Source organism: Mobula hypostoma, chromosome 13, assembly GCF_963921235.1.
Source record: "Mobula hypostoma chromosome 13, sMobHyp1.1, whole genome shotgun sequence".
Taxonomy (NCBI): Eukaryota; Metazoa; Chordata; class Chondrichthyes; order Myliobatiformes; family Myliobatidae; genus Mobula; species Mobula hypostoma.
Genome location: NC_086109.1, coordinates 64,826,308 through 64,839,900, shown reverse-complemented (window position 1 = coordinate 64,839,900; position 13,593 = coordinate 64,826,308). Strand labels below are relative to the sequence as shown.

General features: G+C 40.4%; 1 protein-coding gene and 1 long non-coding RNA gene across 6 annotated transcripts in view; one reads left to right on the top strand and one right to left on the bottom strand.

Annotated features, from left to right (window-relative positions):
* adamtsl3 (ADAMTS-like 3) overlaps positions 1–13,593 on the top strand; it is a 760,337-nt gene that overhangs the window by 567,190 nt on the left and 179,554 nt on the right. For 2 of the 3 annotated variants that reach the window (XM_063065855.1, XM_063065856.1), the window contains 4 exons: positions 578–782; positions 1,941–2,088; positions 6,265–6,349; positions 13,232–13,530. In XM_063065855.1, the coding sequence (XP_062921925.1) occupies positions 578–782; positions 1,941–2,088; positions 6,265–6,349; positions 13,232–13,530 (737 nt within the window). Of the gene's footprint in view, positions 1–577; positions 783–1,940; positions 2,089–6,264; positions 6,727–13,231; positions 13,531–13,593 lie in introns of those variants that run through there. The other variant, XM_063065857.1, reaches the window with a different exon arrangement.
* The window catches only part of LOC134355646 (uncharacterized), a 114,892-nt gene that overhangs the window by 19,462 nt on the left and 81,837 nt on the right, over positions 1–13,593 (bottom strand). The gene's annotated exons all lie outside the window — the stretch shown is intronic.

Below are 13,593 nucleotides of genomic sequence, written 5' to 3'. Positions count from 1 at the left end.
TGAACAAACCTGAAGCTAAAAAGCAACTTTCATGAGATGGTTCATAATTGAAGCAGTACGGTGGCGTAGCTAGTAGTACTGCTACTCACAGCTGCACTGACTGAGGTCCAACCCTGACTTCCGGTCCTATTGTGTGGAGTTAGTAGGTACTCCCGCATGCCAAAGTCATGTGGGTTGGTAGAGTAATTGGAGACAATAAATTGTATCTAGTCTATCAGTAAATAATAAAATTTGGTGCCAGTTGATGAGAATGTGGGGAGAAATTTTTAAAAATAGAATCTATGTAGAATTAGTGTTAGTGGGTGGTTGATAATCCATCTGGTTGGGCCGAAAAGTATTTTTCTGACTCTCCGGAGTCAGAATCTAATTTGCTTTACAGATACTTCTCTGAAATCTTTGCAAATACTATTTACCTCATGTCAGTTGTGCAACGGTGCAGTCATGCATGAAGCACAATTGAATTCAGGTTGTTGCCGGTTTATGGAAGTTGTTTTGCTTGGTGTTGTCACTCCCAATAGCAATGGAGATGTTCTGCTTGTACTCATTATGCTTATCAGACCGTGTTTTATTTCACCAGTTGGGAGAGCAGCCCTTGGACAGCGTGTTCGGTTTTCTGTGGAGGTGGAATACAAACACGAAGTGTCCCTTGCATTGAAGAGAACATGTATGGTGAAATTATCCCTGTGGAAGAATGGAAGTGCATGTACGCATTTAAACCTCCAGTCATTCAAAGCTGCAACCTTTTTGACTGCCCAAAGTGGATTGCCATGGAATGGTCACCAGTAAGATCATCTTTATTTTAGGAGAGGTTCTTATGGTAAACTGGATATCCTTATAAAAACTGTTTAACATCCCAGAATTTCTTTCTTTCTTTTTAAATCTTTTCATTAATTTTCCAAAATTATAAACAGAATAACAATATTGATACAGAGAGATTGGAATAATCTCATTGTTGATAAACATGTACAAAAAAGATTTCAAATAATACAGGTGTAATGGACTTCCAAACTCTTAATATAGTTAATCATGGAGAAAAAAGAAATAAAAAGAAAAAAAATACAAAGAAAACACCCCAAAAAAACCAAAAAAAACTGAATAATAAACCCAAAAAAAAACCAAACGGAACAAAGCAAGGCTGGACCAATATCTTAAATCGAATACATTCAATAATGTCGTCAACTCCGCTCCTCTATTCATATATTTTAAGTTAATAAGAAGGATTCGGAAAGGTCAAATTACATCATATGAAAATGTTGAATAAATGGTTTCCAAGTCTCTTCAAATTTAACTGAAGGATCAAAAATGTCACTTCTGATTTTTTTCTAAATTTAAACATGATATAGTTTGGGAAAACCATTGAAATGTGGTAGGAGAGTTGGTCTCCTTCCAGTTCAGTAAAATGGATCTTCTGGCCACTAAAGTAACAAATTCGATCATCCGACCAGAATTTCTAATATTGTTATTTAAGCTCCATCCATAGCCTATTTGGACCCCAAATTTCCTTCATATAACACCCTAAAGAAACTATTGTGTGCAATCGACAAATTGACTTAATCTGGAATATCATGATTTTGCCTACATTTTCCAGCTCTCATAGCACTGATGTTTCGACAGAACTTCGCATTCCCCTGGATAAAAACTGGCTGAAAACTATATCATGTTAACAGTTCAGTGAGTGCACAACTCATCTGTAGTGATGCTTTCAAGGATCCAATCTTACTAACTCATGGAACAATTAGGTTTTACTTCCTCTGAAAGCATGCCAAGTAAATAAATAATACTCAATATTTTCCTAAGCTACTTTTTCTGAAATATTTATTTTTATATTACTGAAACGAGAACAAACATGAAATAAGACTACAGTTACTTAGCTTGTTTCAATGACCAATATATACTAATTGTTTGAAGATAGAAGCTGAGAGGATTCTCTTGTGTTACAGTGCACAGTAACCTGTGGCCGAGGCCTGCGTTATCGAGTTGTATTGTGCATAGACTACAGAGGACAGCATACAGGAGGTTGTAATCCTCAGCTCAAGCCCCATATAAAGGAGGAGTGCACAGTGCCAATTCCATGTTATAGAACAAAAGGTAACTATGAAACAAAGCTGCTACCTTGCTGCCCATATTATCTATATTGTGTTAATTGTCAAGAGAAATTTCTTTCCATTGTTAAGAATCGTCAGTCAGAATAACAACGTGACAAATTAGGTGCTGTTGTAATGTGGTGGACTGACGTCTACCTTGTGGAGGCTAGGTGGCAACTTTCAGACATCTCCTCTTACTGCCCCTTGAAAGGGACCACACACCAGACCATCAGGTCATAGTCTCCCACACCATTACTAACCTCATCAAATCTAAAGATCTCACACCTACTGTCACCAATCTAATAGTTACCTTGCACTGCTCATTTCTACCTCCTACCGAAGATCCACAAACCTGATTGTCTGGCCTAGGCCCATTCTCTTTGCCTGCTCCTGCTCCACTGAACTTGTGTTTACATACAATGACTCAATTCTACCCCCGGTCCAGCCCCTTCCCACCTACATCCGTGATACTTCACATGCTCTCGATCTCCTCAACAAATTTCAGTTCCCTGGCCCTGACCACCTCATCTACACCGTGGATGTCCAGTCCTTACACACAGTTATCCTCCATCAAGAAAGCTTTAAAGCTCTCTGCTTCAATCTTGACAGAAGACCCAACTAGTTTTCTACTATTCTCCGCCATCTGGCAGAACTGGTCTTCACCTTCAACAATTTCCCCTTCGTCTCCTCCCACTTTCTCCAAACCCAAAGGGTAGCCGTGGGTATCCACGTGGGTCCCAGCTACACCTGCCCTTTTGTTAGCTACGTGGAACATTCCTTGTTCCAAGCCTTCCCTAGTAGTGCTTCTTAAATCTTTCTGTGCTACATTGACGACTGCATTAGTGCTGCTTCATGCACTCATGCTGAGCTTGTGAATTTCATCAACTTTGCTTTGAATTTCCACCCTGCCCTTAAATTCACTTGGTCCATTTCTGACACCTCTCTTCTTTCTTGATCTCTTTATCTCCATCTCTGGAGACAAACTGTCTACCGGCATCATTTATAAAACTCGCGATTTCTACAGCTATCTTGAATATACATTTTCCCACCCTGCCTCCTATAAAAATTCTATTCCTTTTTCTCAGTCCCCCTGTCTCTGCTTCCCACATTGAGGCTTCCCTTTCCAGGACATCAGATATGTCCTCTTCCTTCAAAGAACAGGGTTTCTCTTCCTCCACCATTGACTCTGTCCTCACCTGCACCTCTTTGCATTTCCTGGACATCTGCACTCACCCCATCTTCCTGCTGCCTTAACAGTGATACAGTTCCTCTTGTCTCCTCCTACCACCCCATGAGCCTCTACATCCAATACATCATTCTTCATAACCTCCGCCATCATCTGTAGAATCCTACCACCAAACACATTTTCACCTTCCCCTGACTGTCTGCTTTCCACAGGGATTGTTCCATCTGTGACTCCCTCGTCCATTTGTCCCTCCCCACTTATCTCTGTCCTGGTACATACCCGTGCAAGTGATAGAAATATTACACCTGCCCATTCATCCCCTCCTTCACCTCCATTCAGGGCCACAAACAGTCATTCCAGGTGTGGCAGCACTTCACCTGCAAATCTGTTAGGGTCTTCTGTTGCACCAAGTTGTCCCTTTGTGGCCTTCTCTTCATTGGTGAGATACAGTGTAAATTGAGGGATCGCTTTGTCGAGCACCTCCACTCCATCTGCTAAAAGCCTAATTACCTGGTGGGCAACTATTTTAATTCCTATTCACATTCCCGTTCCAACATGTTGGTTCATGGCCTCCTCTTCTACTATGACGAGAACAATCTCAGGGTGGAGAGGCAACACCTCATATTCCTTTCAGGTAGTTTCCATTGATGGCACGAACATCGATTTCTCCTTTTGGTTTTTTTTTTCATTTTTTCTTTTGTTTGCCCCTTTTCTTCTTCTCCTTCTCCTCCTCTGGCCTCTTACTTCTTATCTTCACCTGCCTAACACATCCCCCGGTGCCCCTCCTTCTTCACTTGCTCCCTTGATCATCTCTCCTCTCTCATCAGATTCCTTCTTCTCTAGTCCTTCACCTTTATCATCTATCATCTGCTAGCTTCTTACATCATCCCACCTCCCCCACCCATCTGGCTTCATCTATCACCTTCTGGCTTGTCCTCCTTCCCTGCTCCCCTGGCATCTTCCCTCTTTCTTTCCAGTCCTGAAGAAGGGGTTTGGCCCAAGATATTGACTGCCTGTACATCTCTCTAGATGCTGCTTGACCTGCTGAGTTCCTCCAGCATTATGTGTGTTGCTTTGGATTTTCAGCATCTGCCGACTTTATCACGTTTATGATCTGCAAAATCTCTTACGTTTATGACAGTTTAATTATGGGATTCAGATACAGTGCATAAAGTACATCTCAGGGTTGTTTTGTAGAGTCATGGACTGATACAGCATGGAAATGGGTTGTTTTAGCCCATAAGGTGGAATGGAAGATATCTAGATTGGATCAAAACAGTAGTTGGAAGGAACTCTCTGCCTCTGAGTATTGTTCCAGATTGAACCATTGATCTCCTGTGGGATTGAATTGAGCCTTTGGTTTTGCTTTCACACTAAGATGAAAGAAAAATGCTTCTTTCTATAACTCTGCAATGCCATTTTGTATCTATCACATCCCTGTGGCCTCAAAATTTCATTCCTTTCCAAGATTCTACCTATAAATTTTCATATATTCAGAACCAGCTCTGTTTCGAACTATTGTGCTTCATTTACTCCCAACTCAGCACATCATTTTGAAATTCTTGGTCTTTTCTCGAATCCTTTTTAATGATTTGACTAGTCTCAGGATGGTTCTTTCCAGCTTTTCATCATCCCTTCAATTTGTTTTTTTTAAAATTATTTTTGGTAAATTTAATTGATGTTTTTACCCATTTTGTGATGGTATGAGGGAACTGAGTCAGTTTTATTAGGAAGCTAAAGGGTTGTGGGGTCAGATCAGATAGCAAGTATTTTCTTCTTAAAGAAGATCATGAACCAATTCAGCAGTGTTTATGCTCTTTTTGTATCCATGTAGTCACATCTGGTGAATACATCAAAACCTATTTGCTCTTCTGTGGTTCTAAGACTGCCTTCATCCACCCATGAAGAAAGAAATCAGATTAATCTTTCTCCATTTTGAATAGGATGATTTTACATTAGGCTCCATAACCAAAACCTTCTGCCTATTTTTGTCTGTAAACCTTTAAAACCTCTGCTCCCATCCATGTAACTTCCTAAGCCTCTAACTTGTAAACATGGAAGTCTAAACCTCTGTACCTTCCTTTAACTGATTAATACGGTAAATGATGAAAGCGTGAGACCACTGCAGGCATCCTGTTGATCTCCGTGTTATAATCTAACAATAAGGGAAAGAACATTTTGCCCCTACACTCTTACCCTATGTTCCACCTAATGTCTGATTTTGTATTTACAGGCCCTTATAAAAATGCTTCAAACCCGGGGTTCCCAACTTAGGATCCGTGGACTCCTTGCTTAATTCTATTGGTCCTTGGCATAAAAGAGGTTGGGAACCCTTGCTTTAAACAAAGCACCTATGAATATCATCCATAATTGTTCTTCTGTCCTAGCGATCTCCTCAAACTTTAGTCACTCATTATGCAACCTTGATAAATCTCTGCAGATGTTAACTGATTCTTATAACTGATGTTAACCTTTATATTTACAGGTACCTTATCTCCTTTCCTGCCCTTGTTTAATGAAATGTTATTTTCAGTTTTTGAGTTCTAAGGCAGAATTCTTCTGTTAATGCTTGCAAATACCACAGTGTAATTGAAAAGACGTCATCTTTATCTTTGAGATCCAGTAAATAATGTTAATGATTTAGTGTTGTTAGCATAAATTAGGATGGGCTATACAAGTTACTCTGATGGAAATAACTGAGGGCTCATATGAAAGTTTACTATCAGAGTACAGACTTCAGAGAAAAGAATGCGTTTCGGTCCCTAACTCTGCAGACATTATCTATCCCAGAAGATTAAGGAATCATATTATCTTAGAAAGTGGCTCCATGGCTTGTATTTTTCTTTGATTTAAAATGTATTATAACAGCCTTCATTTGGAGAACTAAAATGATTAAACTGACAGAAAGGAATTCTTAATTAAATAGTGCAATCTACTTATTGTTTTAAATGAGTCTGGGGACCCATTGGTCTAATGTGTGTGTGGTATTTCTAGAAAAACTTCCTGTGGAAGCTAAAGTCCCTTGGATTAAACAAGCACAGGAAATGCTGGAAGTGATCGCTGTATCTGAAGAGCCAAAGTGAGTTCAGGGGTTTTCATTTTCAGATTACACTTACTGTTGTATTGATGTAATTGTGACATGCCCTTGAATCTCACAACCAACCTATTAAGAAGCCTGGCCCAATGAACTATTGTTTGTATTACTCCGTTCTTTGTAATTTGAACACTGTTTTCATTTCATATAATGGTGTAATTTTAGATCAGGCCCTCTGCCTTGTTTTATTTCAAGATTATCTTCTTTCCTTAGGTCAGCTTTGAGTCTGCATTAAAGATTCTTCTTTTATTAATATCGCATGAAGGACATTGGCCTGTTTTTCTCTTCATTGCTGCTATCTGATTTGTTGAATGTTTAACTTTATACGTGGCTCCCTTTTAGGTGTCCAAACTGTGTGTTCTAAATTTAATAAAATACATGATAAAATATAGATTCTAATCTATATGAATATAGAGTAAGGAGTTCATTAATGTGATTCAATATACTGTATCTGGTATTATTATATTTTCCTTTTGTTTTATAATATGTATTCTCTTGGACTCTGTATTCTTCTATATAGAAATCAATAAAAATATTGAAAAAGAAAATACATGATAAAGACTGGATATTTCGGTGGCTAATTCTGCATTCTTGAGAACAGAGTTTTGCAGCTTAATTGGGAGTCTCGTTTCAAGAATGGGCAGTAATCTGCCTTTTACAGGAATTCCTAGTTATCAGAATTGAAGATATCATAAAGACAAGGCTATCAAATTTTGTACATCAGTCAGCAACACCCAGAATTTACACAGACAAGAGTTTTGCTTTTTGAACTTAATTTTGAGAGTGAATTCTATATTCAGTTGTGAAGTTTTGGGTTCTCATTCTAAAATATTCAGAAGTAAACTTTCAGTCTGATTGGATGTGAAGGTGTAGAGTTGTTTTCTCTGGTCACACAGGTTGCTGATGCTGTGTAGAGAGTACCGTTCTATGTTAATATGTAACCTTCTCACTATAGGGTCGTAATGGGTTAGCTGTTACTGTGAATACAAACTAACGGCAACTTAACTCTACAATGCATGGGAATAACAACAAAGAGGCTGATACCAATAAATAAATGGGTATAGGAAGGAGATGATTGGGTAAACACAAAAAAAAAGTTTGTATGTTTCTTTTAAGGGAAAAATAATATTATTACCTGTATGACTACTGACACACCCAAGCAAATTTACAGTTCACCAGAAAGCAAAGATTTAGTTCACACTAGTATAAACTCAGATGGAAATTGTATTCACAAAATATTTTTAAACTATAACAGAGCCAAAGTAAAGAAAAGGTCCCATTATATATGTTGTTGAGGGCCATCAAGTTGTTGTCGACTCATGGTGACCATAGGGATAGTGTAGTTGTCCATAGAGGTTTTGGCCTATCTTCCATGAGGATACTGCTGCTGCCGCCCAGGTTGGGACCCGGCAGGATTCGAACACAGGACCATCAGCCTCAAAGTCCAGTGCTGATGCCACTACACCACTGGCCAGTCCCAGTATTCACCCCCCACTCCGGAAGCTTTTATGGTTTACTGTTTTACAACATTGAATCACAGTGGATTTAATTTGTTTTTTTTTGCGCTGATCAACAGAAACAGACTTTCATGTCAAAGTGAAAACAGATTGCTACAAAGAGATCTAAATTAATTACAAATTTAAAATACAAAATAATTGATTGCATAACTATTAACCCCCCCCCCCTTTAATATGACACATCAAATCATCACTGGGGCAGCCAGCTGGTTTTAGAAGTCACATAATTATTTAAATGGAGATCTCTTTTTGGAGGCCTGTGTACAGTCAAGGTGTTTCAAGTGACTGTAGTAAACATACGCCTGTATCTGGAAGGTCCAACTGCTGGTGAGTCAGTATCCTGGCAAAAAATACACCATGAAGACTAAAGAACACTCCAAGAAACTCTGCAAAAAAGTTATTGAAAAGTGCAAGTCAAGAGATGAATAAAAGTAAATTTCCAAGTCACTGAATATCCTTTGGGGTACAGTTAAGTCAATCATCAAGAAATGGAAAGAATATGGCACAACTGTAAGTCTGCCTAGAGCAGGCCGTCCTCAAAAACTGAGTGACCATGCAAGAAGGAGACTAGTGAGGGAGGACTCCAAGAGTCTTATAACAACTCTGGGGGAATTACAAGCTTTCAGTAGCTGAGATGGGAGAGACTGTGTACAACAACTGTTGCCCGGCTGCTTCACCAGTTGCAGCTTTATAGGAGAGTGGCAAAGAGAAAAGCAATGTTGAATAAACTTTTATGAAATCTCAGCTAGAGTTTGTCAGAAAAAATGTGGGAGACTTTGAAATCAGCTGAAAGAAGGTTCTATGGTCTGATGAAACCAAAATTGAGCTTTTTGGTCATCAGTTTAAATGCTGTTTGACGTAAGCCAATCACCTCACATCATCAAAAACATACTAGCCCTACCGTAAAGCATGGAGGTAGCTGCATCATGCTGTGGTGTTGCTTCACCTCAGCAGGCTCTGGAAGGCTTGTGAAGGTAGAGGGTAAAATGAATGAAACAAAATATAGGGAAATCCCGCAGGAAAACCTGATGCAGTCTGCAAGAGAACTGCGACTTGAGAAGATTTGTTTTCCAGCAAAACAATGACCCCAAGCATAAACCCAAAGCTACACAGAAAGGGCTTAAAAACAACAAAGTTAATAGCCTGGAATGGCCAAGTAAGAGTTTAGACCTCAATCTAATTGAGAATTTGTGGCTGTTGAAAAGGGCTGTAAAAATCATGATCACCATGCAATCTGACAGATCTTGAGCACTTTTGTAAAGAAGAATGAGGAAAAATTACAGTGTCCAGATGTACTGACTTGAAGAGAGTGAATACTTATGCAATCAATTATTTTGTGTTTTATATTTATAATTAATTTAGATCCCATTGTAAAGTTATCTTCACCATTCCCCAACATTTTTTCTGCCTTTCTCCTTCTTTAATCCTGTGCCTTTCGAAAATGGCTACCAGTTCTTTTCCCAGGTACTTTATTAGCCAAATTGTTAAGACAAATCCTATTGGCTAACTACAACAAACCTAACTTAATCAACTGGATTTTTTATTTTAAACAGTAAAATAAAATACCCTGTAACAACATGACTGTATTAATAAATGAAGCATGGTCTTACACGAGGATATTACAGATAGTTGGCTAGGAAGATCTCACAGATCAAAACTTGGTAGAGAGTTAATGTAATGAGTTGATGGTGCTTTTGTAACTGACAGCAAAAGTAAGTGGGCAAATGGAGAAATACCAGTACACTTTAGGGAGTCACCTGAGACTGCAGATGCTGGAATCTGGAACAACAAACAAATTGCTAGAAGCACTCAGTGGAAGGTTCTCGAACTGAAACAGCGACTGTCCATTTCCCTCCATAGGTGCTGCCTGACCTGCAGAGTTCCTCAAGCAATTTTTGTTTTGCTCCTTTACATCTTATGTTTCTAAGTGTAAAGATGCCATAAATATTTTCATTCGCGCCAGTGTAGAAATAAAAGCCAGTTGCTCGCACACAGCACAGCAAGTTAGAAGGATGTCTGCCGTACTACAGCAGTTGGCTGTCTGATCTCAGAACAAGTTTGTGTCATGCAACAAGCAGTGAGCTGGGCAGGGAAATTGGCTCTAATTGGTTTTTGATCTTAGAAGAATCGTATGTTTTTGAAAAGTTGGCTCTCCATTATATTACAAGCTGTTAGCTTTCAGCTGTAGGTCATCCATGGGCTACAAAAGTGACATGCAATTCAGTGGAATAAACATTCCATCATCTTGAGGGTTGTTGCTGAATTAGTTATAATATGCCAACAAAACATCACTATACATAACAGCAGGTTAAATATTAAGAAAATCCATTGACTGATTTAAGAAAAGCCACACTGAATATGAATGAGTGATGTTAATAAGGGCTGAGTATCAAAGGAACAAGAATGCATTCCTAGAGTTTTAAAGGCTTTTTTAAAAAATAGATTTATTTATTTGTCAAACATTTGAAGATTTATATTACGGAGCATTGATAGTATTTAAAATTCATGAGATTAATGTTATAATCCTTTATATTGACCTAAAATATTAGACTGACCCCTTGAAAGGAATGTTATTGTAATGAGGGATTTAAAAATTATTTTATTGTGTTTGAACTGCCTTTTTGGAGTGTGTTGGATAGTAAAGCATTAATATATATTCTACTTGGCCCAGTTTTGTGGGAGTTAATACAATGGATTCAATAATTATGGTGGTTCATTTATCGAAGTGCTAAGTGTCAATGAAATGAGGTCAGACCAGGGGAGCAGGCTGTACTATGATAGCAACCTGTCACAATGGGGGGGCGTTGGGAATGGACCCAAGTGCAAGACACAGACACTGAAGTACAAGGAACAGGACTTGACTAGTAGGGAGGTGACAGGATACAGATAAGGAGCAGGGACAAGAACGCAGACTTGGGCTAGGACATGGACAAGGAACTAAGGACTAGGAGCCTGGGCTAGGGAAAGCAGGACCAGGACTAGAAACCATGGACTAGGAGACAAGGCTTGGACTCCGACTGGACAAGGACCCACAACCTGGGTCTTGCCTCGGGCTCGGACCCCAGAACCAGGCAAGGACTTGACATGGCTTCAGGACAGGACATGGCTGGGATCTAGAGGCCTGAGCTTGGAGACAGGCTGAGGGCTTGGCTCCTGGGGCTCGGGGCTAGAAGCTGGGGTCTTGGAATGCAGAGGCTAATAACTCGGAGGCTGGAGCTCGGAGACAGACTGGGAACTGTACATCAACATAGAACCGGGACTATCATTCAAAAAGCTGGGACTCATCTCTAACACAACACTAACATGTGACTGGACAGGACATAGACATAGAGCCGGGACTCATCCTTAGGCAAACCGGGACTCAACTTTATCTCCACTCAAGGTGGGACAGGTCCACCTGTTGGGTAACAGAACGGCCAGACTTACCCAACAGAGGCAAAGACAAGACAGGACACCCCGCAGGGCAACAGCAGAATGGCCTGACTTAACCCACGCAGGCAAGGACAAGACAAGACAGATCCCCCCCGCAGGGTAATGGCAGAACGGCCTGACTTACCCCACGGAGGCAAAGACAAGAAGAGACAAACACCGAAGAGCAACAGACAGTTCCATCTCTGCATCAGGGTTGCTCCAAGTCACAGTTCAGCCAGCAACCTCAGCTGGCCTGGGAAACAGCTGAATCCATACCGCAAAGACAGCTCCGACTACTGACAGATGAGGAGATGGTTTCCCAACGCGGCCTAAAGATGGCAAGTGGCCGCTCTAGCCTTCCATCAGCAGGTTGCTCCTAGGGGATCTTGACAAGACAAACCAGCAGCCCACACTCGACCCCAGGGCCACTTATATTCCAAGCCCCAAGATGGGAATCAGGTGCCTATGATGAACTCAACCAAAACAACGGACAGCTGGAAGACCCGGAGTCCTGAGTCCATGGACCGGACCGTGAACCGGAATGGGGACTTCACGGACTGGACCATGACACAACCCCAGTCTAGTGTAAAGTTAATATGGCACTAATCTCTGTTATCGTGGTGCGTGCCAAGTGGTTAAGGCGTTGGACTAGCAATCTGAAGGCTGTGATTTTGAGCCCCAGCCGTGGCAGTGTGTTGTGTCATTGAACAAGGCACTTAACCACACACTGCTCCAGTCCACCTAGCTGAAAATGGGTACCAGCAAAAATGCTGGGGGTTAACCTCGCGAAAGACTGGCGTCCTATCGGCAGGTGGGGGGGGGGGGAGGGGAGTCTCGTACTCTCAGTCGCTTCACGCCACAGAAACTGGCATAAGCACCGGCATGATGAGCCTATAAGGCTCGGGACAGACCTTAACTTTAAATCTCTGTTATCAGGGTAACAAAATTTATAACACCTTGATGAATCAGATTGAAGAATCATTCATAAACAAGCAACCAGGAAGTGTTAGTAAATATAATTGTTTCAAATCTGCTACAGAGAAAAAAATTCTCTGGGAATAAAGGATTGGGTAGGGGACAAAGGCAGGGAGAAATGTTAAATTTTGCAAAATAATGCTGAAGGAATAAGTGTTTATAATTGAATGTCAGAGATACAGCTTAGCATGAAATAATATATATTGTTTCATTAAAATATACTTAGGTTGAAATAGGCAAGGTGTACCTTTTAACAGCAACTTTGATGTCAGACAGAGAGACATTTGATTGGTTTGTCAGACAGCGAGTCGCCCTTGCAATGCAGCTTTTGTGGGGCAGGTTATCTTGACTCCACACTTGCATATTTCTGTGTTTAACTGCCCATGATGCCAGATGTTTTTGGCTGAATTGCATAGAAATAAAATAGCCACTGGCAGCTTCATTTTTTCATCCTAACGTAGCACATTCCCATGCTGATCATCTGTTGGAGAACTGCTCTTAATAGTTACACAAAATGTCATTTAAAGGTTTTAATGAAGTCCTCAGTAACAAGCACTTGGAATTTTTTTAATGTCTGCAACTGTAACTGAACTGTTATTTCCCTGTCTGTAATCTTAATCCCCATTTTCCAAGGCTTATTACTTAACCGTGATTTGATGTAGCACCGACTACCATAGAAACTCAATGTGTATGGAAAACATTAGAAATTGTTAAAATGCAGGAGATGAAACTGCCACAAAATCCATGACCTGCCAAAGGTACAGATGAGGGTGGGGTTTGGGAAAAGGAGCAGGGCACAATAAGCAATAACTAGATCATTTGATGTCGAAATAGCAGTATTTGAAAGAGCATTGTTAATTGACATTTCTTACTGAATGAGGTAACGGAGTATTCTGATTATAAAATGCAACATAAAATCTTCACTCTGGGTGGTAATGGTCATTATTTTTTCATATCTTTGCAGGTTCATTCCTGAACCCTGGTCACAGTGTAGCACATCATGTGGAGCTGGCAAGCAAGTGCGAAAAGTGACATGCCGTGTTCTGCTTTCATTTTCCCAAACAGAGGAGGAGCTGCCGGATGAGGAATGTGAGGAGGATAAACTACCCACCGAGCAAAAGTGCTACCTAGCACCGTGTGACGGTGTTACTGCTGCACTTGACTCTGAGGTGGCCTACAATAGTCATGACAACGATAAGATAGACGAACAGTTTGACTGGGAATATGAAGGTTTCACCCCATGCTCAGCTTCATGTTTGAGAGGTATTGCTTTAATCATTTCAAGTGCCTGTCACAATAACGAAAAGGGCTGAAAGCACAAAATGA